Genomic DNA, 25,352 nt, shown 5'->3' with positions numbered 1-25,352 from the left:
ATCATGTACATTCAAGGTTCAGGCTTTTTAAATACATCTTTCTTTAAAAAACATACTCTGTTCACTCATCTTTGAGTTCCGCTGTCAAAAAGCACTGTTTGCCCTTTTCCTGATTTAAAAAAGATTTTTTTTTGGTTTGCATATTTTTCATCCAGATCATCAAATTAATTTTAATATTTCACAAAGATAACCTGGGTAAATACGAAATGCAGGTTTTAAATGATTTCATTTATTAAGGGGGGAAAAGCTGTTCAAACCTGTCTGGCCCTATGTGGAAAGAGCAACTGCCCCTAAACCTATTAACTGTATGTGCAACCATTTGGTGTTTGTTAAAAACGCTGTTAAAATTTGTTTAATGGTATGAATAATTTAAGTTTGACAAATATGCAAAATATGCACTTTTTCATGGCACATTAAATGCTAGAATGAATCTTCTGTTTTAAGATTGCACCATACAGATGTACTTTATCATCATTAAAGCGAATGTCATCTGGTTCATTTTGTAAAAATTTGTATGCTATAAATACCATTTTTCTAGCAGTAGGAACAATACAGTCAATGATGTCTAGCTTAAGGATTCCATGATCTGAGTTTATATACATATATTTTTTTTTCATTTGAATGCACCACATGGCTTGTATATTGTCTAAATCCAGTTTCACATTACAGTGCTATGGCATCTCTGTCTGGATGTCAAAGTTTCTTTGTTCTTAAGAACTGCAAACAGCTTCTATTGTGGAAAAGAAAAGAAGGGGAAAAAACACAATAGAGCTGTCTTTTCTTCCTAACGCCTAGTACTCAGCTACTTTTTCCACAATCTTCCAACGATTTGCTGAGAAAAATACTTCGGAAACTTTCTGCCTATTGTTCTGTGCTTTAATGGTTTAATGGTTTGGTGCAAGCAGGTGCTAAGAGACAGAAGACACAAATGTGAAATCCTATTCTGTGTGTTCTTGGCTGTGATGACTAAATTAAAAGTCTGTTGCACTTTCAAAAGCCACCAGGTCTGCCTTGTTTGGTGGTCTATAAAGTTTTTCAATCCCAACCCACCAATAACACAAAGCAACAGTGTTGTTCTGTGTTACAGCTGAAGCTACGATATTGAAAGAGCAATAAAAATGAGAATATATATAACAATTGCAGTATGCTACTTTTTAAAAAGGATTGTTAAGTGCCATTTAGAATGTGATTGTGAATAATAGTGACTATTTGATTATCAAATAAATGGAAGATTGTTCTCTCAAACTTTTGTTTCTTATTTACTTTTCTAAAATGAGTTAAACTTTTGAGTACATGAGTAATATGAGTACAACTTGTCCTGTGCATATTCAACTTCATTTGAAAATGGGTAAAATGTCAACGTTTAATAATAATAATAATAATAATAATAATAATAAAAAGAATAAGACTCATCATCTTTATCTGTTTAAAATAACACAAAAGTACAAAAAGTAACAAAAACTCAGTCAAATGTGGCTGCCTAAATAGTGGTGGGAAGTAAGGCTAATGTTTGGCCACACTGGTTTGTTCAGTCCAACGCTAAAACTTTCCTGTCCACAATTTAATTGTTACACAATGAAAAATGGCAAGCTGAAAGTCTGAACCATGACCTTTATGTCAGTTCAGTCATTTTCATTCTTTCTGATGCTTACTGCACTACTGGTGCTCTGTAGAGCACACACACATCCACTGGACTGTGACGATTAAGAACAAGACACACGGCACATTGTTGCTTGTGTACTATACAAAGCAGTCGAACATGATATTAAAAGAGCTAATAAACAAAACTACATTATAGAAATGTGAAGATTGCAAGACAGTAACAAACAAAAATGTAATTAAATAAAATTTTTAAAAATCCCTCTTTTTCTTTTACACTATGACATTTTCTGACTTATCTGTGTAGGACACGGAATTCAAACAGTGGTTTTAAATTAGGGTGGAAATAATATTTAAGCACTGTAACAGAGTTAACCACTGACACTGGTGTATTTTTCATTTACAGAGGCAACAATAACATGTTGCCTTTCAGATTGTTGCCAGCAGCTGCCTACCTTCAGACAATTTGAAAGTTTTGTTGACGGTCGAGCAACTGAAACCCATCGAGCCATGCTAACACAAGGGTGGCTTGATTGTGAGGCGTTTACAAGGCACCGGACAAGTGGACTAAAAACTAGGGGGAAAAGAAAAAAAACCCCAAAAAAACAAGATAAACAGGTAAGAACACGGCCATATTTACACAGTTAGAAAGTAACGGAGTGCAGTAAATTTACAACTCGGTTGAATGTCTACAAAAGTGGTTGCTTGAAGTGGAGCTGCTCAGCTGATTTGTTAAAAGTGACATGGCATCACGTTTGCAAAAAATTGACTACTATTTTGTGATACAGTTCATCCATGATGTATTGTCTCATGTGTTTAAAAACATTTTTGTCCTTTAAAACCTTCTTTAAAGTCTTGTGTAGACTTTTTTCTGTTTTGTGTTGTCTTTTTATCTCCCAGGGTGGTGTGAATTGTGTGGTTCATGAGTAAGGGACCTCCTCACACCCTAATCTGGTATCCATTTATATCAGCTGGGGTTTTTGGTTCCAGAGATTTCTTCTCACCTGACAGCCTAGGACAAGAAAAGAGACATGTGATGAGAAAAATGTGATTATTTGTCAAAAAAACATCTCTCATCAAACCACAGCAGCCCCACTCACGATTATTGCTTTGTAGAACTTGAATTTTTGCAGTCTTAGAAAGGCTTGCTTACTCAAAATTTAGAAACAAACATTCTTTCACAACGCTGCTGCTATTTTTACCATTATATAATATCATGTAGCTTAAAGTCAGCTTTGTGTCATGGTTCTATAGCCAAAACTTTGATAACACCTTCCCATCACACCCATATATGCTTTTTGGACCTGACAATTGCCGATTCAAATGTTGGTTGAGTTCATTCATTCATGTTTATTTCAAAAGTGTTTAGTGTAGTTGAGGTCAGGGCTCTGCAGGACAAAATCTAATCTAATTAATAAAAAGAAAATGGATCGAGAAGTAACGGATGTAGCATTTATTTGTTACTAAAATAGGGGAAAGCTAATGAATGATAGATGACTGCTGATTTAATGCTAATTCAAGTTGTTTTAGGTTAAGAGATAAGAATAGTCAGACAGTGGATGAGTAATTTGGTGTGTTTGTTTATTTTTATACTTCAGACTTTTTTTCCCCTCCAGTATATACTATATGACTCTCATATTATGAATTGTCATTCATAGGACTAGGAAAGCTCAGGGGGTTTCCAAACTCCACCCAGCTCCGTTCTGATTAAGTAGAACAAACCCCTTACAGTATTATATACATACTGTATAATACTGTATATTATACCACAGTTAGTTTCAACCAAGCAATCACATTGGACAAGAGACATTCCATTAGTAGTGATAATAGACGGTAAAACTACTGAGACTATATTATGTTTAACTATATGCATCACTCTACATCACATGTGTTGTATAATTGTCAATTATATTAACTGTTGGTCAAAGCATGGGTGAAATTAGCTCTGTATGGTCTGCCACACTAAAGAGAGAGCAGCTACCTGCCAAAACCCACATTCAAAACCAGTCACGAAAGCTTAATAATTGCTTTAAAGTCGTTCTAAATTGCCACTGTGTTGTTTAATTTATGACTAAGGTGTGCTACAAAACTAACTAGCATCTAACACAAGGGTAAATCCTACATCCCTCTCTAGCCCGTGATCACAGTGTGTTAAATAAGTGATCGTACATACTAACACACTAGTTTCACATTTAACACTTCTTGGGATTGAACCCCAAAATTCGGAAGTTAACGGAGCTGATATACCAAAGTGGAATAAGTGGTAATATATAGAGAAACTTACAAGATTTACAGGACTTACCTTAAGTATACTGTTTGTATTACAGCCTTGAATTTTAATTTAAAGCATGAAGTAAAGTTCTTAAAACTGTATTTAAGGTGTAAGTGGTAATAATGTGCGGATACGTAGGACCTAATGAATGCACATGGCTTCACTGGCTTTGAGCTGAATGCAGCGAGTAATACCTCCTCTCACTGCGGCTGTTCTTGCGCATGGGGCTGCTTGGGTTACGCAGAGGAGAGCCCATGTCTTTCCTTCTGTCCTTGGTGGGTGAAACAGGTGCAGGTTTGCCAATCTGCAATACAGTCATAACCTTCATTTAATACTGATAGACTGCTGTGTCGATCACAAATTATATATGCCAACAACACTACTAAATTAAAACCTTTCAAGCTGAAACCTTGAAAACCACTGTTCAAAATGAACAGTCTTACAAACATGAACAGCTGCACTCGTGCCTGAGGTCGGATGCCATGCTAACAAGTCAAGTATGTTTACTCAGTGTTTGAGACCATATAATGGAGCAAGGCATAACTATGTACACTTGATACCTTACCTCTAGCCATGCACATAAATCACTTGAAAGCGATAGAGGACAGCATGCAAGCTCAGTCGAACACAATCGCATTAGGAGAGGAGCAGAGAAAAGTGCTGAAAATGGCACCAGGAGAAGAGCCGACATTAAACCTCTCTTTCTAATGGAGTTACGTCCATTCAGTGAGATTACCGTCATTATTAGTTGATGTTACCTGTCATGTGTGATGCAAAACAGAGGAAAAGCAATTAAATCAAGTCCATTACATGCAAGTGGAATGTCTTTCCACTGGTACATAGACTGATGGCACTGCTAGAAAACGATGAGTGGATGAACGCCACAATGTCAGCATGCATTTAGATCAAATATATATGCACATGCACATACTCTCTGGATTACACAATGTTCTCACCCATAAACTCAGCTCAGCAGGCTACTACTGGTGCTTTTCATCTCCTTTTTATTAGCAACATACCCATGGTTGAATCTTTCCTTAGCTTCCTAATTTAACTAATTTAGCAACTTTAAACATGGTGTGTTTTTGTTATTCACTTGGCTGTGTAATCTGGTGGCACATTAATCATTATTTTGTTATACCCTACATGGCTAAAAAAAGGTCAAAATATCAGAAAGGTCAAATTATTGGGCTGCACCAAACAAAGAATACAACTAAGGAGAATCGAAAATACTGGAACTTGTCAACACAGTACAGTCGTGGCCAAAGGTTTTGAGAATTACATAAATATTGGAAATTGGAAAAGTCGCTTATTAAGTTTTTATAATAGCAATTTGCATATACTGCAGAATGTTATGAAGAGTGATCAGATGAATTGCATAGTCCTTCTTGCCATGAAAATTAACTTAATCCCAAAAAAACCTTTCCACTGCATTTCATTGCTGTCATTAAAGGACCTGCTGAGATCATTTCAGTAATCGTCTTGTTAACTCAGGTGAGAATGTTGACGAGCACAAGGCTGGAGATCATTATGTCAGGCTGATTGGGTTAGAATGGCAAACTTGACATGTTAAAAGAAGGGTGATGCTTGAAATCATTGTTCTTCCGTTGTTAACCATGGTGACCTGCAAAGAAACACGTGCAGCCATCATTGCATTGCATAAAAATGGCACCTAAATCAACAATTTATAGGATCATCAAGAACTTCAAAGAAAGAGGTTCAGTTCTTGTTAAGAAGGCTTTAAGGCATCCAAGAAAGTCCAGCAAGCGCCAGGATCGTCTCCTAAAGAGGATTCAGCTGCGGGATCAGAGTGCCACCAGTGCAGAGCTTGCTCAGGAACGGCAGCAGGCAGGTGTGAGCGCATCTGCACGCACAGTGAGGCGAAGACTTTTGGAAGATGTTCTGGTGTCAAGAAGGGCAGCAAAGAAGCCACTTCTCTCCAAAAAAAAACATCAGGGACAGATTGATCTTCTGCAGAAAATATGGTGAATGGACAGCTGAGGACTGGGGCAAAGTCATATTCTCCGATGAAGCCTCTTTCTGATTGTTTGGGGCATCTGGAAAGAAGGCTTGTCCGGAGATGAAAAGGTGAGCGCTACCATCAGTCCTGTGTCATGCCAACAGTAAAGCATCCTGAGACCATTCATGTGTGGGGTTGCTTCTCATCCAAGGGAGTGGGCTCACTCGCAATTTTGCCCAAAAACACAGCCATGAATAAAGAATGGTACCAAAACACCCTCCAACAGCAACTTCTTTCAACAATCCAACAACAGTTAGGTAAAGAACAATGCATTTTCCAGCACAATGGAGCACCGTGCCATAAGGCAAAAGTGATAACTAAGTGGCTCGGGGACCAAAACATTTAAATTTTTGGACCATGGCCTGGAAACTCCCCAGTTTATAATAATTATAGTAATAATATATTTATACTTAGTTTATAATATATAGTAATAATCCCATTGAAAACTTGTCAATCCTCAAGAGGCGGGTGGACAAACAAAAACCCACTAATTCTGACAAACTCCAAGAAGTGATTATGAAAGAATGCGTTGCTATCAGTCAGGATTTGGCCCAGAAGTGTAATTGTAATTGTCGATAAAAGCCTTTATAAAGTGCTTGTAATTATATTGCAGTACATCACAGAAACAACTGAAACAAAGATCTAAAAGCAGTTTAGCAGCAAACTTTGCGAAAACTAATATTTGAGTCATTCTCAAAACTTTTGCCCATGACTGTATATAACCTGCAAGGATATTGATGGACTGTCAACTTGTGGAAGAAACTGAACGGAAAGCACTTCAACAGTGAAAACCATAGTTGCGTTTAATAGTAAAAGTAAGAACATTTCCATAGGCACACGACATAATGAGAACTCAGGATTGGGACTAGTGAGGCTAAACAGGAAAAAGCCTTCAATTTGCTACGGAGCTTAAAGATCATGCACAATGGCCATTCTACAAGCTCCTATTATGATCTAGGGTTACTTCCACTGGTCAGGTCTAGACTCAGCAACTTAATGTGGCAATAAAATAAAGTCAGCTGATGGTCTAAATGCTTTCTGAATGACCAGGTTATCACATTAATGCATCAGGTTTTTCTTTTCTGATGGCACAGGCCTATTTCAGGACACAAATTGTGAAAGAGTGGTTCTGGGAGCATGAGAAATAATTTTCACACATGACTTGCCACCAAACTGTGTGCTGTAATCAAAGCTAAAGGTGACTGAATTGAATCTTAGAGCCTGCGACCAGGCAGTGTACAGTATTATCCATGCTTTTTAGCCAATTTAAGATATTTATTGGATCTTTGGTTTGTCCCTATTAAAGAGTCATAACCTATCAGGGACAAGAACACACGTGTACAATATAATGTGTTTTAATTTGAATATAGTAAGCATAAATGTGAGTGCTACAGACACCACATATTTTACTATTTTATGTCACCATTCAAAATCATCATGAGATAAAAATAACTTTTGATTGTTAAGCCAATCATTAATTGTCTCATTTAATTTCAGCAAATATTGAGCATCAGTAATACGCGCACACACACAAACTGTAAGAAATGGCACTATCTGTAATGTCATACAGACATCAGCCTAAGCCTGATAAAAGGAAGAGGCAGTTCTGCAACACAGAGATAAAGGAGTTACTGTACATTTCAGTACACCACAGACGTTACTGCTGCACTGTCGGTTTAATTTCCAGCCTCCTAAACCACTGACAGGGCTGACAACGCTGTGTTTACACGGTGACTGAGGCAACCGAAACTCAAGCCAGGTTTGTTCCTCCCTCTAATAGATACTGTTGCAAACACATCTCCGGGCTGTCACGCTGTCACAGTGCTCCACTATTAAACAGTCCCAAAACCACTTATCCACCACATCTGTGTTTACACTTTGGCTCAAACATGTGATCACACCCCGTTTGCTCTATTCTAAAATAAACGAAGGGAGGTAAACATAGCTTTGTTGTTAATTCATTTGCTGATAATTGAAATATTAATATACTGTATACCTGTATGGCAGCACAATGTGACACATTAAGAGTCATGTCTCAGACTTGCTTACCTTCAGTCTCATGTCACGCGTATGCCTCTCCAGCTCCTTCCTCAGTTCCTCTTTCGACAGTTTTTCTACATCCAGCACCGAGTGCTTCCATTCGATCTGCTCCACGCTGTGTGGGTCGTGCGACACATACTGACCGATCTTCACTTTGCGCAGTGTGTGCCAGTAACCCTTATAGGCAGTCTGAAACTCCTGTAACAAGTCGGCGAGCGTGCGATACTCGAGTGGCTTGAACATCAGATCTACGCGCCGACTGATCCCGAGAGCCCCGAACCGACCGCCGCTGTGGATCCCCAGCACAATGTGGCGAAAGTGGCTCCCTGAGAACTGAGTTTTAAAGCTAATGGGGAAGCGCTCCACAGTTGACATATTGTTGGTGAGGTAACTGGAGTGTAGACCAGGTTAAGAAATACAAGGTTCAGTAGGTTCATCTTTCAGTGCGGTTAATGGTTTTAATCATTATCAGGGACAATGAAGTTTGATTTAGATTTTTGGCATACTGTAATAAGAATAAGATTTAAGTTTTATGTTATAGTGCTTTTGGCGAGTGACTCCAACATTCTGTGACTGAAATATTGAGCTGATAACATCAGGAATCCTCATCATGAGCAGCCAATTATAGTTGTAATAGCTATTAAAAATGAATTAAATGAATATGCAAAAAAGGCTGTGCTATACGTAGAGAAGTAAGCATTAAATCCAAAGTGGTTGCACTTTCAAGATGCATCATTTCTTTTTCAGTATTCAGAGTGTTTCTGTAACTTAGTTTCCCATGTAATATGTGTGTGTGGGGGGGGGGGTGTGTTGGGTTATCGTCATTCCATTTAACTTTTATGCTAATGAAATAACTTATGCGAAAGTGCATGTGCAAGGATACATTCCAAGGATTACAGCCTCCAAACATTTGATTGGTAGACATTCTCTGGTCATTTCCTTTGCTATGTCCATTAACCTGCGGCAAAAACAGACATCAATATCAAATAACAACACACTCAGCTTTATCTATTGTTACACCGAACAATGAGTTCAGCCTGGGTTTTCTCTGGGTCCTCAGTTTTTCACCTCACCAACACAATAACTGTCCCCAAGCGTGTAGATGCAGTTTCCTGCCTTTGGATTAACATCTTGTCAAGAGTGTTCTTGCCTTATGTAGAGGCTCTGAATTTAACCATGACTATGAAAAAGCAGTTAAAGTGAAAGTGAAAAGGTGACAAAACTCTCAGTAGATGTCTGTATAAATAGCTATCAAATAGAACCTCTCTAGACGTCTCACCATTAAAAATAAAGCACTCCGTCATTTGGACCGGTCACGCGCATCCAGTGTGATGTGATACTAAAATCAAATTTCCTTTAGCTGATCTCACTGGCTATGTACGAATAATCAGCCAATCCATAAACATCCTCAGCTGCTTCCTGTGTCTACTTCTCAGCATGCCAGAAACAGCAACAGGAACAAGACTCAAGATACAAAACATGATGTGTGAATAAGACCTGTTCACATGAACTGCTTGTAATTTCCTTCCTAAAAGCAGCGCAGAAGAGTGTACTCAGCATAATGCAAGCGACAAACATGACCATCCTGCTTTCACCAGGAAGACCAGCTGCACCAGCAAAGTGTTAATTAGCATTACCATGTTGGTGTACCGACAAAACCAGAACAAAACAGCTTGGGAAAGTCCAGATTTTCAGTTTTTCAGTACGGTTCTTTGTGGAAGACTTGCACTAACCAGCCACATTATTAGGCACAGCTGTACATTTGAGCAATTGTCTACATCGGCCAATCATGTTGCAGCCGCATAATGTGTACAGGTCAAACATCGACAAGGAGATAAATGTGATCTCTGCAAGCTGGTTTGTACATTTCTGAAGCTGCTGATTTCATGGGATTTTTACACACAGGTCTCTAGAGTTTACACACAAGGGTGCGAAAAACAAAAAACATCCGGTGAACAGCAGAAAAAACCTCAGTGGCTACTACTCCTTTCAGCCATTAAAATCAGACCCTACAGTGGGCACTCATTTGCCTACACTGGATGATTGGAAAAAAACCTAGGCCCATTTTCACAAAGCTTCTTAGAATTCTCTTAGATAGCTCCTATCTTGGCTTAAAATGTCCTAGCTGGGAGTTCGAGACTAAAAGTGATTTAGGAAAATTCTCAGCGCAATTCTGAATAAGGAAAGTACAGCAACCTTTATCTTAGTGAGGGGGTGTGGTTGACCGCGTTGCTAGGAATGATGCAGCAATTCAAGGACTGTGATTGGTTGCTAAAAAAAATCTGTACAGGTCTTAAAATGAACTCTTTGTGAAAATAGAATATATGATAAAATAAAGAGTAAAATCATAATGTTTGTATATAAAGAAATCATGACTACAGGCTACTTTATGCAACATTTCTGTTATAGACTAAAAATCTTAAAGTTAATTAAAGCAGCCAAATGTTGAAAATCTGTCTACTTTTGAAGCAACCAATTTCCACACAGTAGTTACTATATTTAACTTCTTACATTTCTTTACCATACTGATTTTATAACTTGTAATCCATTTCAGATTGATGGAAGCAAAATGGCTCGCCTTTTACCAACTTACATGATTGCAGGACAGTTTATTTAAGTTGCACTTTTGGATGGTATATAATCAACAATCCTAGAGAGATGGAAGGAAGTAAATTAACAAGAAAATCAAATTGACAGAAGTAGAGTGTTTACTTTTACGTTTAGTGTTTGGAGAATATTTCTTCTTTCCGCCATTTTGTCCTCTGCTATAGAAACCCTTAAGCCTCTTAAAAGTCCTCCTTTCTACTCTTAACAACTTTTACCTTAGGAGCTTTTTGGGGTTTAAGATGTTTCGTATATCATTTTTATCTTTACTAAGATTTAGTCCTAAATTTAAGGGGAAACTCTAAAAAAAATAAAATAAATAAAAAAGTCAGCATTCTAAGTATTTCCTTAATAAACTATTCTCCAAACACTGAACGTAAAGCTAAAAATAAACACTGCTCATCTGTTCAATTAGTTTTTTTTTTTTGTTTTATTTCCTTCCATCTCTGTTGGATTGTTGGCTACAGACCTTCCAAAAGTGCTATTTGAATAGACCGTCCTGCAATCATGTAAATTAGTAAAAGCTGAGGCATTTTGCTCCCATCAATCTGAAATGGATTAAAAGTAATAAAATCATTATAATAAATAAATGTAAGAACTAAAATACAGCATACATTTGGCTGTTTAATTATCTTTAAGATATTTAGCCTATAAGAAACTTTGCATAAAGTAGTCTGTAGTCATGATTATACAATTTCTTCATACACAAACATTATGATTTCCCTGTCTGTTCTGTTATCATATATTCTATTCTCACAAAGTGCTTTTTAAGACCTTTGCAGAGGTCAGTTTTTTTTTTAATCAACCAATCAAAGTCTATGAATTGCTGCATCATCCCTTGCAACAGGGTCAACCACACCTCCTCACTAAGATAAAGGTTTTTGTACTTTCCTTATTCAGAGTTGCTCTGAGAAGTTTCCCAAATCACTTTTAGTCTAGGACTCCCAGATAGAAGCTTTTAAGCTAAGATAGGAGCGCTCTAAGAGAATTCTAAGTAGTTTTGTGAAAACAGGCCCAGATGTTTATGTACAAGAAATTTATGCACTCTGCTGGTGGCATGTAATTGGGTGTTTGAATAATTGTACAAGATGTTTGTAATAAAGTGAACAGCAAGTATAGAATACAAGACTTTTTTTTAAAGAAGATACCCACGCTGTGAGAGGTCTGCTCTTCTTGATCTCGAAAAACTGGGTTCCAGTGTGATTGTACCTGGTTAACCACTGTTATGGAAATTATATTTATAGAAAATAAATACTATCCAGGAAATAGCAGATTCAAACGAGACCAAAATAAAATGACACAAAAATCACACAGACATAATTCAAATAGTAATAAAGCTTATTTATCTGTCAAAAGACATACAGAAAAAAGCTTTAAATTATATCACATTGAAACAGAATATACATTGCCCAAACATTTTTATAGCATTATTATCTCTATACAAAAATAGTAGTTATGAAAAAAGACTGGGGCCGAAACTGTAAATCGTCTTCTCTCGTTTAAAGCCAAATAGTAAATATTTCATATCTGTGTCTGGATCACGTCTCCATGGCCTACTTTACTCTCCATCTGACATAAATTTGCACCATCAAGCATAGCACTTAAATGCACCAATGACACAAGCTAGCAGTGGACTCACCATCCGGCCAGATGTTTTCCTGTCTAAATCAAACACTGATGCCATGACGTATATAAAATGGACAGCATTTTTTTTTTTTAAACATCTATATCTGTATACTTTAAAAGGATACTGCAACTCCCTGATGTATTTCTGTATGGCTTCCAGGCGATGTGGAACACTGGTGGTTGGCTGGTTTGTAGGCACAGTAGGTACAGGAATCTGGGGATCGAACAGATAAAGCACAACACAGTGGTGCAGTGAGTGCAGCTGGAGAATATCTTCTTAATCGCTTTGACAGCAGATCCTCTCTTCAGGGTAAAAACTCATGGTCAGAATCCTAATTGCTCACTTGCAAAGGAACGATGAACAAAGGGAGATGTTTAGATGAGGCACAGAGACGGCATTTAGAAAGAAGTGAATGTCAGATTGACAACATGTTTAACATTTTCTTAAAAAAAAAAAAAAAGATCATTGTATTACTGTCGTAACACTTAGCTCAGAATAAAAACGTTGAGCATTTCTGTACTTTTGACATTTCTTGAAAAGATCAATTATTTAGTCTTTTCAATGTGTGTTTTGTCTAGACTGTACACTCTCTGTAAATGTATACTGATAACTGAACTGTAAAGGAGCCAGGAAGTCTGGCTCTGTATACTGGGATAAAGTATAAGGGATTTTAATTCAGACTCAGCAATATTTAAAGTGTATCAGTATCAGCGATATTAAAACATAATTTTTCTCAGAGCTCTTACACATAAATATATTGAATATAAAAGGGTGTTCCTCAGGATTACTTGCTATGTAGGAGTGTACTAAAAATATGTACATGGTAAATATGCAATTTTAAGGCTTTAAAGACATGCCTGTTTGATGACCACAATGTCATGATGTTCTACCAAGAAGGAGCTATGATCTCATGCTGACCCGGTTACAATCACTCTGCAGAGTCAGCAATCCGTCATCTGACTCCCATTACATTCATGTGATGCACTGTGTGTTAATGTGTTAATGGACGATACATTTTCTTGACAGTGTTGCTGCATGAACTTCTGCATTTGAAAGCTGTAGCTTGCTACAGAGCAAGGTTACAGAGTATTAAGTTTATGATTAAATACATACACATTTACATCATTAATTCAAATCTGAAATAAATGAAGCACGTTTGTGCTTCTAAACAAACACAATGCACAACACAGGGCGAGTATCTGAAATGTGTTATGCATCTTAAGGATCATTAGGCAAGCTTTGGAAATTCTCAGCTTGTAAGACAGAATGAGAAATCTTGTTGGAGGAAAAAAAACTTTAAATTCTCAAAGATTTTTTGGGATTATGCTAGCAGAGTATCAAGAACAATAGAGAGTTTAGAACATAAACAGTGACCGTTTTGTTTTTCTATAACTGATTCAGGCCCAAAAATTACATGATGTTGAAGGTGATGGTGTTATACTGCTTGAGTATTTGATATAAGCTTTGAAGCTGACAATTTAAAAGAACAAGAGGTAAGATTACATAAAAGGGGAACAGGTATATATATATAAAAAAAGGTCAAAATAGAAATAAAGTATATCTACTGAACAATAAGTAGGGCTGAGAAAGACTGAAGAATTAAAAGTGGTCTATGCAGGACTTATAGGCACAAAGGCAAGATATTCACTTATTTATCTTCTATACTGCTTATCCCGCTTATTCACTGGGGCCTGGAGCCTATCCCTAACCAGGATGCACCCTGGACCGGGTGCCAATTCATTGCAGGGCACATACATAGGCACAGTGCCCAATTTTGGAGTGTCAGTTAACCTAATCTACATGTCTTCGAACAAATGTAGGCATAGAAATCTATGAACTGACAAATTGACACCATATATGGATATCTACTGCTTTTGGCTGTTGAGTTTATCCTGGACAAGATACCAGTTCAACAGGGGACACTATACACATACCTGCGCATGAACAAACAAAATAAAGGGTATATGATACACACATGCTTGTGAAATAGAAGGAAAATGGAAAACCTGGAGGAAAACCACATGGGCATAGAGAGAACATTCAGACTCTGGACAGACAGCAACCCAAGTGCAGGATCGAACCAAGCAAGGATTTAAAACAACAACAAAAAAAAGGCATGGATTAACTGCAGTGGGTAATTATTAATAATGTATATGTAGACAGTTAAGAAGAAAGAAAAAATAAAAGTTAAACATGCAGGTGCACCATACGTTTGTTATATTAAATTTAATATTTTACTTAATTTAAAAGTTAATTGTGACATCACAACGGCTTAAAAACTAATAACACAAGATAAACCAGAACCAACCCTAACACGTTGTGATTTTTCATAATAAGCCCAGAACATTTGTTGCAGTAAGGGAGGAAATGACTTTAGTTCTCATACATCTTAAAAGTGCTGTTACATTATATCTGTCAATTTGAGCATTTCCTAGGCAAAACATTGAGACTTTTGAGATGGGGCCACCCTATCCATCCTGAATGAACAGAATAACAGAAGATGTGTATGGACCTTCGGCAGGTCGGTGGATCCCCGGATCCTCTTCTCCACTTCCACTCCTTCTGGGTGGATCCGGGTCACGTGTCTCCACATCTGCTCCCAGGTTTCTTCATTCACTGGCAAGCCTCCCCGATTCACGATGAACGGAATCCCTCCGTCTCGCAGATCTTCCTCTCCGTCGTCCTCCTGCTCCTCGTCCCGCTCCTCCACGCCCTCCAAACTCGGAGCAGGCCGAGGCATCGAGGACACGCCCCCGGTGACCTTTGCCTTGGACAGGGGCTGACTTAGGCAGATGCCAATTCCCGCTTTGTCCATCAGTCTCCTTGGAGACGCAAGGTGATGGACACGCCCACAGCACGTGACTGGCATCTAGGGCTCATACCAACACACCTGGTGGTGCAGTTACCCGGATTATTAACTAGCCTACTTTAACCTGTGTTAACTAAACAAACACTGCGCCATGTTTCATAAAACAGGGAATATATAATAATAATAATAATAATAATAATTTTAAAAATGTCTTTTATTAGTCTAATACCCTAGTTGCTGAAAAATTGTACATTTGAAAAAAATTCCGCTATGAGAAGAAACTAAGAGATGCAGTGTGTTTCACTTCTGGAAATTTTAGCCATTTGTTCTGCAATTAGCGCTAATGAGAAAGACACGTCGGTTAATTCCGGTGCTTTCCTGTAAGGATACCCGGCTGTTAGCCCAGGCTCTGCTGTTTACTCGTTTTTAAAAACGACACGCGAAAAAACAACGAAAAGAAAAAAACCATTAAACCCCGACAGTGCTCTGTATTCTTAGTTAAAAGCTGAAAGTGTCTCAAATCGAGAACAAAAAGCGACACAAATACCGGTATGTCCGTTCCCGAGGTCGCTCAGTCCAGCTCCGGGCTGCTGAATAAATAATTCAGTGTCATTTTTCTTCCTATCTCTGTTTCTCACACACATTTAACCACATGTATGTCCGTTTTCTCCCAGTGCACCGTTTTTAACCCGCGACTCCCAGTCCCAGTAAGCCGTTATCCAGACACTGGCGCTGATCTAACGCCGGCTACGCTGTGAACGCGCATCGACACTCCCAGACCGTGCTCTACTGCGCATGCGCGGCATAAATGGCTCGCAACCATAGCAGTCGGATCTCAAACACCTCCCCACTCCGTATCTAGGTGCCCTTTCTAGGGTGTAAAAACAGACTATTCGTCATATAAGCAGTGCATTATGTATGCAATACAGCTGTATTTGAAGTTCAGCCAAGGCTTGGTCAGATCCTGCAGACTTAATGTCTTCTAATTAAGCCTGCGCTGAGAGAGTGGATGGAGTAATTAGCAAAGCTTTAGTCTGTCAGAAATGATGTGTAAAATAAGCAGACATCAAATAAGCACTGATCTTAATCTTAGTAACTATAAATATAAAAAATACTTTTTGTTTAATACAAATTTAAAGAATATATATTTTTTAAAACTTTCAAGTTCTAGATAAGTGCTACACTGTTACTGTTTATTATTACTATTTTAAGTTAAGCTTTTATTCATCACATATAAATAACTGCACAGTAAATTTTTTTAATTCTTTTTAATTCTTCTCATATCCCAGCTTTGTTAATAGACTGCGGTCAGCCATTATACGGCACCCCTGGTGCAGACAGAGTTAAGGGCCTTGTTCAAGGGCCCAACAGCAGCAATAGGGGCTCGAACCATCAACCTTCCGATTAGTAATTCAGAACCTGAACACACTGGGACACCACCGCCTGGAATAGCTTTATTGATTTAAAATATATATTTTTTGGTCCATATACGTGCCATCATAGCACTTCAGTCGACAGGTACACCCCACCCTGGAGTTGTATCTGTCGTTTCCGTGATTTACTTAAAGGGTCAAGTTCCTAGCTCGACGCCCGTTTGTCACTCACACATTACGGGAAATTTAGGAATGTCGATTCTTTGTTTTTTGACTGTGGGAGGAAACCGAATTACCTAGAGAAACCCATCAAGCTTGGGGAGAACATGCAAACTTCATCCACAGACCCTGAGGCGAGAATCGATCCCAACCCTAGTGGTGCAAGGTGACGGTGCTAACCACTAAGTCACCATGCCGCCATTTATTTTTATACCAATATTTAACACAAGAACAATTTTATGACTTTTATTATACACGTTTTACAGGCCATTAGAACAAAGTTACTATAAATTTCATAAACACACAACACATAATCCACTTATACAAGGTAGTTTATTTTCATTTGCCTAAATAATTGACTTTTTATTGTACAGGAAAAAACAAGCAAATGGACAAAGGCATGAGACAAAAGTCAAATGTTGAATTACTCAAGAATACAATGCTCTGGTTTATTACAGAATCTAAAACAAGATTGAAAAGTTAGGTCGCTTGCATAATTTCTGTACTATAATCTTGGTGCACCATAATCATCTGGCATTCGTTCAATGTTATACCTGTTGAGTGAAGCAAAAGTTAAATTGAATGTAAATTCCTCCTAAAATTCCAATGTAAAAACAGCAGTACACACACTATCCTGGGAGTTTGTGTACTTACAGAATTAAAAGATGTCTAATAGAAGATGTGTTTAAAAAAAAAATACTGATAAAGATATTCAACCGTGCACTCTCAATTATTGACTTCTTATTGTAGTCATAAAATTTGTAAAATTGTATTATTATTTACAATCATTTCTTACACAAAGAAAAATTCACTGATGAATTATTCGCCCTCTACTGGCTAAGTGCCAGAACTGCTTAAAATAATGCATAGTAATTTGTGTAAAAAGAAAAATTAGACAATTCATGTTCAAGAGCAAAAAATATTTATTATAGCAAACCCATGCATTTGATTACCTGTGATTAGAGATGTACATGATTGGGACTCCTGGGATCTTCCGAATTCTCCTTTTCAGGTCTCTGTCTACTGTGGCCACTATGTAACACTTATGCTAGGAAGGAAAGGAAAGAAAGACCATTCAATGCCACTTTTCAGTTTAGGTAACATCTTTGTAATTTAAGATGTAGATCAAGAGACAGATGGCAACCTTACTTGAGTTACCCTCTGCACTAAGCAGTCATCAGCGTATGTTCCCTTATGTGAGCATGGCAAGCGTTCAAAACGAGGGTCCTTAGCTATTCTACAAAGACAAGACAATGACAATAAAAGCCATGAAGCCTTAAAGATCCCCAAAATTCTCACAGCTAAATTGAACAACTAGAAATGATAAAAATCACAAGATTGTACCAGTTACTGTACACTTAAACATGTGATCTTCCACAACAGCTTCTATAATAAAATCTTAAATGATTGAGCTTATGTAATACCAACTTTTTTATTCATATTGCTTTATGTTCTATATAACAAAATGAAAAAAAAATAAAAAATAAAATCTGAAAAAGTTGAAAACAATGAATGATGTCATGGGGAAATTTCATAAATATTAAATAAACATATTACAAAAAACAGCTAGTGTACATTTATGCCTCCTTATAAAGGCTCTGTGAAGGTTCAGTCAAACTACCATAGAAGAATTGGTAACGGATTTTTAAAAAATAAAAAATAAGTTAATTCTACTCTCTTCCTTTGGGATCTGATATTACCCTGTTAAATCTTCCCTGGTTTTACCTTTCTGTCTCCTCTAGCATCCATTCTGAAGATGCTAACTCTTCCACAATCACTTTCACATTCTACCTCTCTCTCTCCCTCTCCCCCAAACATGAGCTAACACCTCCTGGTTGGTCATCTGTCCAACTTTCACTTTTTTGGCCTTCAGGATTTTACATTTTACAATAGTTATTGTACTTTGTAGACACAGATGTCGATGGCAAAGGCATTTGGTCAAGCACCTACACCACATGACCTTTCCAACATACAACATGTTAGTGTGTGTGACTGTGTCTCTCCTGGCGCAAAAAAATAAATAGAAATTAATTAAACACTTGGTGAAGTTGCATGGTAAAAATTAAACAGGAAAAACTATGTGTAATAGTTAAACTAAGAGGATTTCCACACATACATTGTTATGAAAACTTAAAGGACAGGATTTAAACAGCTGTGTGTCCTTATGAAAATCACTTTTTAGTGAGGCTAATGATAAAAAAGGCCTCAATTTGCTAGGGAGCATAAAGATTGAAGCAATCTTTATGAAAAAAGTCCATGTGGTTTGATGAGTTCAGGTTGACCCTATTCCAGATCGATGGCAGTGTCAAGGTAAGAAAGAAAGCGCATGAAGCGATTCACCCATCATGAATATTGGCCACTGTACAAGCCTCATTTGAGCCTGATAAGTTGGTCAGGTCTAGAAATGTTGTGTGGAAAATAAATGAAGTCAACTGATGACCTAAATGTACTGAATGACCTTGTTATCACATCAATGGAGTTTTTCTGACCTGATGGCACAGACATATTCCAGGACTTAGAATGTGAAAGAGTGTTTCTGGGAGCATGAGCAATAACTTTCACACATAAACTGGAGACCACATGTGTATGCTGTAATCAAAGCTAAATGTGACTGAATGAAATCTTAAAGTGTGCAACATGTTGTTTTTTTTGACCAGGCAGTGAACACCATATATGGCACATATTTCAAATCCATAAATGTCAACATATTACATTCATTCATATATTACTTTACTACAGCATATACACACAATGCAAAATAAGTCTGAACGCAGCCTGTTACCTCAAGGCAACTCTGTATTTCATCCCAAGTTTTTCAAGCTCAGCCATGACACAATCTGTGATGCAAGGAATACCTGACAAACAAAAACCAGACATAATGCACATAAGTTCAGTGCCGTCAGTGATTAAAAAAAAAATTATGTAATGAGGCAAATAAAACACAGTAATCACTCACATTTTGCATAAAGGCAGTCCATCATTGACTGAACAACATCGAGTTTGGCCTTTATGGAGAAGTTGATGAAGTTTGTGTCTACGAGAATGTGATAGGGAGGACCAAGCTGAGTGTTGTACTGGAAGAACATACACGATGGATATTTTTGCCTGCGGTAATAAAGACAGTGTATCAGTACACACAATCATCTCTTTTTTATAATCAAACCAGAGTAAATAATCAATCTGGATGCAAAACATTCTGGAGAACTTTTTAAGCAACATAGAAAGAAATAAACTTTAGTAATTCTTACACTTCTTGTTCTTTGATGGCTGACGGATCTTCTTTCTTCTTTTTCTCTGTTTTTTGTCGATCCTTCTCCTTTCTTAAATGAGAGACAAATCATTGTGAAAAATTAGCTTTGGCAAGCACAGTAGGCTTTAATGGTATTGTACTATTGTGGTGAATACATTTTAATTGAATGACTTACATTCTTTGGTCCTTTAAACTTATCATCCGTTTCATTGCAGCGTATTTCTGCTTCTTCTGTTTCCCCTAATGATGAGAAAATAGCCAAGAAGTTACCATGTGAAGCATTTTCACCTTACTGCTGCCAAGCCCATGGATAGGTTATATTTCCCTCTTGAATCATGCACTTTACTAAACCACACATTTTGAAATCCTTAAATGACAAAAAGACCATTAGTATTGGCAACCAAACAATAACTATTACATACAATAAAATCCTGGGCACAGATAGCAGCTCAATTAAGTGCGAACTGAACAGCATGCACATCGCTGTCTTTTCTCAAAAATCTGGACATTTGCGGAGCCGAGTTGTTGCTTCACACCAGCAACCATCCAGAACACCCTAAAATCCACTTTTACAATCTAGTTTAAAAGGAAACTTGAATGGATTGCGCACAAGGTCTTAAAAATAAACAGATAAAACCTTAACCCAAAAAACTGCAAGCCCTGTGCATTAAACAGTAGCTCAGCGATTAAGACATTTGATGGTTTGGAAGGCCCCAGGTTCAAATCCCACAACCAAGTTGTCACTATTGGGCTCTTGAGCAAGGCCTTTAACCCTCAACCGCTCATATGTATAATGAGAGAAAAATGTAAGCTGCTCTAAATAAGGGCGTCTGCCAAAAGCCGCGATGTAAATGTAAACCCATGTCATCATTTCTTCATTAGAAGTGAATATTTGCCCTAGTAGGGCTGCTTTCAGGGCCACAGGTGACAGTCATGCAAGATCACAACGCCCTCAAATAGTGGTCCTCTGTGTTTAATGTGAGGCCTAGGCTTCAGCTCTTTAATAAGCATCTGTCTGCAATGAGAACTGTGGATTGTTAAACCTTTTTCCTGATAATGTTCCAATACTGGCTCTTGATATTCAAAGAAAACTTTAAGCAACAATTTTCTAGCTGATGATCGACTTTTAAACTTTTTCTTGGTCATTAAACGTTTGTTGTTTACTCTTAGGCTCGTAGGGCCAAATTCATGTCTTGTCACCAGTCATGATTCTCTTGAAGAAACTTTCACCTTACAGTATTGAATATTTCTTAAGAGTCCAAATTTTGTTTGCAGATAACCAAATCTTCTATGAGTAGTTTCGGCATGGGGTACACCCTCAGACCACAAAATAAATAAATAAATCACTGCAGGCTACTCTGCTTTCGTGTGAATCACACAAGTGGGTCATCCATTTTTTAACACAATCACACTTGCACAGCAGTGACTGGGAGACAGTAGCCTTGAACGGAAAGCGCTGATAAGACAGTGTGGCCAACAGAAGCTTAAATATAACTGGAGTACAGAGGAACGTCTGTATGTTGCAGTTCCTCTATAACCCTACATGCAGTGCTCTCTAAGTATTCACACACTGGCAGGCAGCACAGTATCGTAGATGGTAGGAGAATTTTATTTCCTAACGCTCTAGGGTTTTGGTTTGGGGACCCAAGAATCCGGGTTCGAGCCTCGCCATCAGTGAGTTGCTACACCACATACTACCCAGCCACTGCATGCAGTACCGGTCCCAAGCCCAGATAAAACGGGAGGGTTGCGTCAGGAAAGGCATCCGGCATAAAATCTGTGTTGGGTTGTTGTGCGGATTGATGGTCTGCTGTGGCGACACCTTGGCAGGAGCAGCCGAAAGACTAACAACAACAACAACAATTGGGATGTTTATAAACTTGTAATACGAATGGAAGTGCCACCTAGAGTAGATATCGTGATAATATCATATCAGATGATTTCTGTCCAAATTTCTAGCTGTTTGAAGAACTGGATAAGTTCAGTATTAATCAGGTGCTAATAAATAAACAGACGGTACAGGGTATTTGGGTTTGGAATTGAGAAGGTAAAAATGTCCTCGGTCTCCTAAGATCCCACCCAACACACACACACACACACACACACACACTATTTCATGCCTTTGCATCACCTGGTGGCTTCAAAAACAGTTTATTTCTAACAGCTGCACCTTTAGCTACTTTTCAGTGACTGCTGCTAATGGTTTAAAGCCTTGTGAAAGATTTCGACATTTGCACATCCAATTTTGTTAAATCATCACTTACATTATTAACGCAAATGTATTTTCCTTAACTGATATGTAGTCAACTGGTTTATCACCAACAAACACTCCCGTGTGACCCAAACATTTATTTTCTTGACCCATTTTAGCAAACACAGCTAACTTGCTAAGTGTGGTGGAAACTAAACAAGAAATTATTCTGAGAAATATTAATACTTCTCATATCCTGGTCGTTTTGTTTCCAAATTAGTAAACAACATAAAATATATAAATATATATATTTAAAAATAACGTTAAACCCCTTACCATATTGGTTTTCTGTGCAAATAAAACACGGGAGCACCAAAACCCTCGTGTCTAGCAGCGAAACGAGTCCACGTTTGACGTCATCAAAAGGCGACATGTTCCTCACGGGCACTTCTTCCGTTTGTCAGCGGACTCCTAACGGATATCAGCGGTACAAGTAAAGCTGCACTGTTCTGCTATCAGGTATAAATTAAAGCATAGACTTTGCTTCTTCTAGTGCTTTCAGTCTGTCTAATCCATTAAATTTGATTTCTCGTGGGATTTTATCATTCCGCCATTATTTCCAGTAAGACGCGGGTTAGCTAGCTGTCTGGCTAAGTTCCCCTTATAATAATAAATAACGTTAACGTTATTTATTAGTTACTGACAGGAATTAATTTACAACTGTTGTTCGTAATGTTTTAACTGTACACGTCTATCAGGGTTTTTAAGCCGTACAAGCAGTGCGGGACGAGTGAGTGAAGTGAGTGCAACCATGGGTTTTGTTTAGGCATCCAAATAACCTGGCACTCCTGACTCTCACAGCTCACGCGCACTGCAAAGCTTACAACACCTTCCAGACCATCTCCAGTGTTACCAGTAGGATTAGAACATATACTCATTTATAATCGGACTTGATTTACATGAATGGAAGCCAGCTTTATGCAGTATATTTTTTTTTCCATCTCTTGTGCTTCTGTTACTGATCTGATCTAAAACACTGGAGTAGAATTGAATTGTGACATATTGGATTTCTCATACTATATTTTGTCTGACTCAACACATCTCATCGGCGTGAGCCCAGCACACCATCTGTCTTAAAGCTCACTGCTGCTGTGGTTTCGATGTTTTGCATAAAGCTGAGCCTGCTATCTCGTATCAAGTGCTATGTATCAGCATATAGTCAGAGCTCTGATACACTATATGGACAAAAGTATTTGGCCAAACGTGTTAATTATTGAATTGAGGTGTTTCGTTAAGGCCCCTTATCCTCAGTGAAGGGCAGTCGTAATGCTTCACCATATCAAGACATTTTGCTACTTTGTGGTAACAGTTTAGTGAAGGCTCGTTTCTATTCCAACATGACTGTTCCCCAGTGCACAAATCAAGAAAGACATGGTTTGATGGGTTTGGTGTGGAAGAACTTGACAGGCCCGCATTGACCTCAACCTCATTAAGCACCTTTGGGATGAGCTGGAATGGAGATTGCGAGCAAGGCCTTCTCGCCTGACCTCATAAGTGCTCTACAGAATGAAAGGGCAACAATCCTAAAACCTACAAAGACCAGAAGCTGTTATAAATGCAATCGGGGACCAACTAGATAATGAAGTGTATGTATTTGGATACAATGTTACTGCCGATTGTGTATGTCTACTAAGTGAACGAGTTCGGAGAGAAAATGTCTCCCAGCATACAATCTCTGTCATGTGCGCAGACTCCAAGGCAAAGATGATTTGAATTGTTTGAATTGAAAACAACAAATGATGCATGATGATCTACTGTTCCAGTGTCTGACCGTATTTAAGATGTGTAGTAACTGTGCACTGGTCTGATGGCAGATAATTATAACTAAGTATTCTGCTCATTGGGGTAGCTCATGCATAATGAATACATCTGGGTTACACTGGCCACCCACCTCTGTGTGCTTTTTAAATATTTACATTACTTTACAAGACACTTTGGTATATACACTCTGTTTTAAAGCCGGTATACAATATATTCTAAATGGGGTATTTTGTTTTTCTGCAGGTTTACTTAAGTCCTGAAGACAGCATGGGAAGAACAGTTTACAAAAAAACAAGTGGTCTAAAATCACAAGAATACAGAGAATAAGCAAGAGAGAAAGAGGACCTCTTTGTGTACATGAAGTCTTCTCTGAGCACACAGAGGTCTGATCAAGGCTGAAGATGGTCTGATGGACCGGCGCTTCTTACTGACATTAATCTTTTGTTCAGTCTCATGGATTTTCTTTTGGGAACTGCGCTGGAAGAAGAGCAAGGAAAGTCAGATTGAAGAATGGCTCCAAGGCCATAGTCTGTCCGAATACAAGCATTTATTTGAAGGTCAGAAATGTTTAGATCCAACATATTATTTAATTGTATGTTGGATTAGTTACATTTACTTTTAGTTAATTACATTTAACTTTTTCCTTTTAGCTGGCATGGCATGGGGCAGTATCATTAGGGGTACATTTTGTTGTCCTTTTTAGTATCTATCTTTTTTTTTTCCTGAAAGTGCATATACTGTATAAGCGGGGAGTGAAACTGGGACTTGCAATTAAAATTTCTTGAAATTAAGGTGTACAAAAGACTTTGAGAACATTGTACCATTTTAAGGTACAATTTTTGTACAACTTAAACATGCATAATTAGATCTTAAAAACAACACATGTACCGTAATAGGACAAATACAGCTTGATACATGAAAGATAAGTCAAAAAATATCTGAAACATGTACTCCCAGTCCTTCCACTCCATTGACAAATTAAAGTGCAGTTTGGTGTCTCTGTTCCTAAAAAAGGAGGTTTTAAAACCAAAATTTAAAACAAAAGACCTTATTTTTGGTCTTAAACCAAATTAAGTCAATTAAATATCAAATCCTAGATCATTTTTTAATAGTAGTGACAACCACCTTATATGATTTATTCTGTATGTGTGTGGATATTTGGTTGTACAGATGTGCAGTCTCTGGAGGAGTTGAGTCTGAGTGTCCTGACGCGTTTGGAGGAGGTGGTGAAGGAACGGCGGCGCTGGAGAGACATCGCTGAAGCCAACGTCCGTCTGCTCAGAGACTTTGCCTTTCAGGAGTGGCTCTGCTCCCAAAGCCTCGAGCACTACTACCACACGTAAGACCAACTGTACATGCCATTTTTTAAAATGTTCAGATTAAAGACACATTGGTCATTGATCATAACAAAGTAAGTTTAAGGAAGTCTTAATTTTTTTACTTTCTGTTTTAATGGGTGCTGCATGATATTGTTGTTTTGCATTTTATTCCACGAGGGGGCAGTAGTGTCTACACAGCCCACACTAG

General features: G+C 37.9%; 3 protein-coding genes across 4 annotated transcripts in view; 1 reads left to right on the top strand and 2 right to left on the bottom strand.

Annotated features, from left to right (window-relative positions):
* Positions 1 to 1,343: 1,343 nt before the first annotated feature.
* Positions 1,344 to 15,741, bottom strand: vash1 (vasohibin 1). Its single transcript, XM_053509918.1, has 7 exons — positions 14,675 to 15,741; positions 12,287 to 12,375; positions 11,688 to 11,744; positions 8,815 to 8,889; positions 7,941 to 8,322; positions 4,066 to 4,175; positions 1,344 to 2,611 (listed from the first exon to the last, which is right to left on the bottom strand). Exons 1-7 carry the CDS (start codon positions 15,029 to 15,031, stop codon positions 2,539 to 2,541), a joined length of 1,143 nt encoding a protein of 380 aa, XP_053365893.1. The 5' UTR covers positions 15,032 to 15,741; the 3' UTR covers positions 1,344 to 2,538.
* Positions 15,742 to 16,877: 1,136 nt separating this feature from the next.
* Positions 16,878 to 22,438, bottom strand: fcf1 (FCF1 rRNA-processing protein). Its single transcript, XM_053509559.1, has 8 exons — positions 22,341 to 22,438; positions 19,989 to 20,053; positions 19,812 to 19,883; positions 19,520 to 19,668; positions 19,346 to 19,418; positions 17,713 to 17,800; positions 17,517 to 17,611; positions 16,878 to 17,117 (listed from the first exon to the last, which is right to left on the bottom strand). The coding sequence occupies exons 1-8, from the start codon at positions 22,341 to 22,343 to the stop codon at positions 17,069 to 17,071; spliced, it is 594 nt and encodes a 197-aa protein (XP_053365534.1). The 5' UTR covers positions 22,344 to 22,438; the 3' UTR covers positions 16,878 to 17,068.
* arel1 (apoptosis resistant E3 ubiquitin protein ligase 1) overlaps positions 22,429 to 25,352 on the top strand; it is a 25,481-nt gene continuing 22,557 nt past the window's right edge. The window contains exons 1-3 of one of the 2 annotated variants that reach the window (XM_053509557.1): positions 22,429 to 22,523; positions 24,069 to 24,382; positions 24,996 to 25,164. In XM_053509557.1, the coding sequence (XP_053365532.1) occupies positions 24,235 to 24,382; positions 24,996 to 25,164 (317 nt within the window). In that variant the 5' untranslated portion in view covers positions 22,429 to 22,523; positions 24,069 to 24,234. The remainder of the gene's footprint in view (positions 22,524 to 24,068; positions 24,383 to 24,995; positions 25,165 to 25,352) is intronic. The other variant, XM_053509558.1, reaches the window with a different exon arrangement.

The sequence above is a fragment of the Clarias gariepinus genome, chromosome 13 (genome assembly GCF_024256425.1).
Source record: "Clarias gariepinus isolate MV-2021 ecotype Netherlands chromosome 13, CGAR_prim_01v2, whole genome shotgun sequence".
Taxonomy (NCBI): domain Eukaryota; kingdom Metazoa; phylum Chordata; class Actinopteri; order Siluriformes; family Clariidae; genus Clarias; species Clarias gariepinus.
The sequence above is the reverse complement of the archived record's forward strand: the minus strand, read 5'-3'. Positions and strand labels throughout refer to the sequence as shown.

Bases quoted from the DNA above. Each gene is read 5' to 3' on its own strand.
- fcf1 (XM_053509559.1), bottom strand. The intron at 17,801-19,345 runs GTAACAGGCTGC...TTGTCTTTGTAG, and splicing joins AAATACAGAGTTGCCTTGAG to AATAGCTAAGGACCCTCGTT. The intron at 17,612-17,712 runs GTAAGGTTGCCA...TTTCCTTCCTAG, and splicing joins TAGTGCAGAGGGTAACTCAA to CATAAGTGTTACATAGTGGC.
- vash1 (XM_053509918.1), bottom strand. From the start codon at position 15,031: ATGCCAGTCACGTGCTGTGGGCGTGTCCATCACCTTGCGTCTCCAAGG. The intron at 11,745-12,286 runs GTATCCTTTTAA...GTGGTTAACCAG, and splicing joins AAATACATCAGGGAGTTGCA to GTACAATCACACTGGAACCC. The intron at 4,176-7,940 runs GTAAGCAAGTCT...ACTGTATTGCAG, and splicing joins CGCGTGACATGAGACTGAAG to ATTGGCAAACCTGCACCTGT.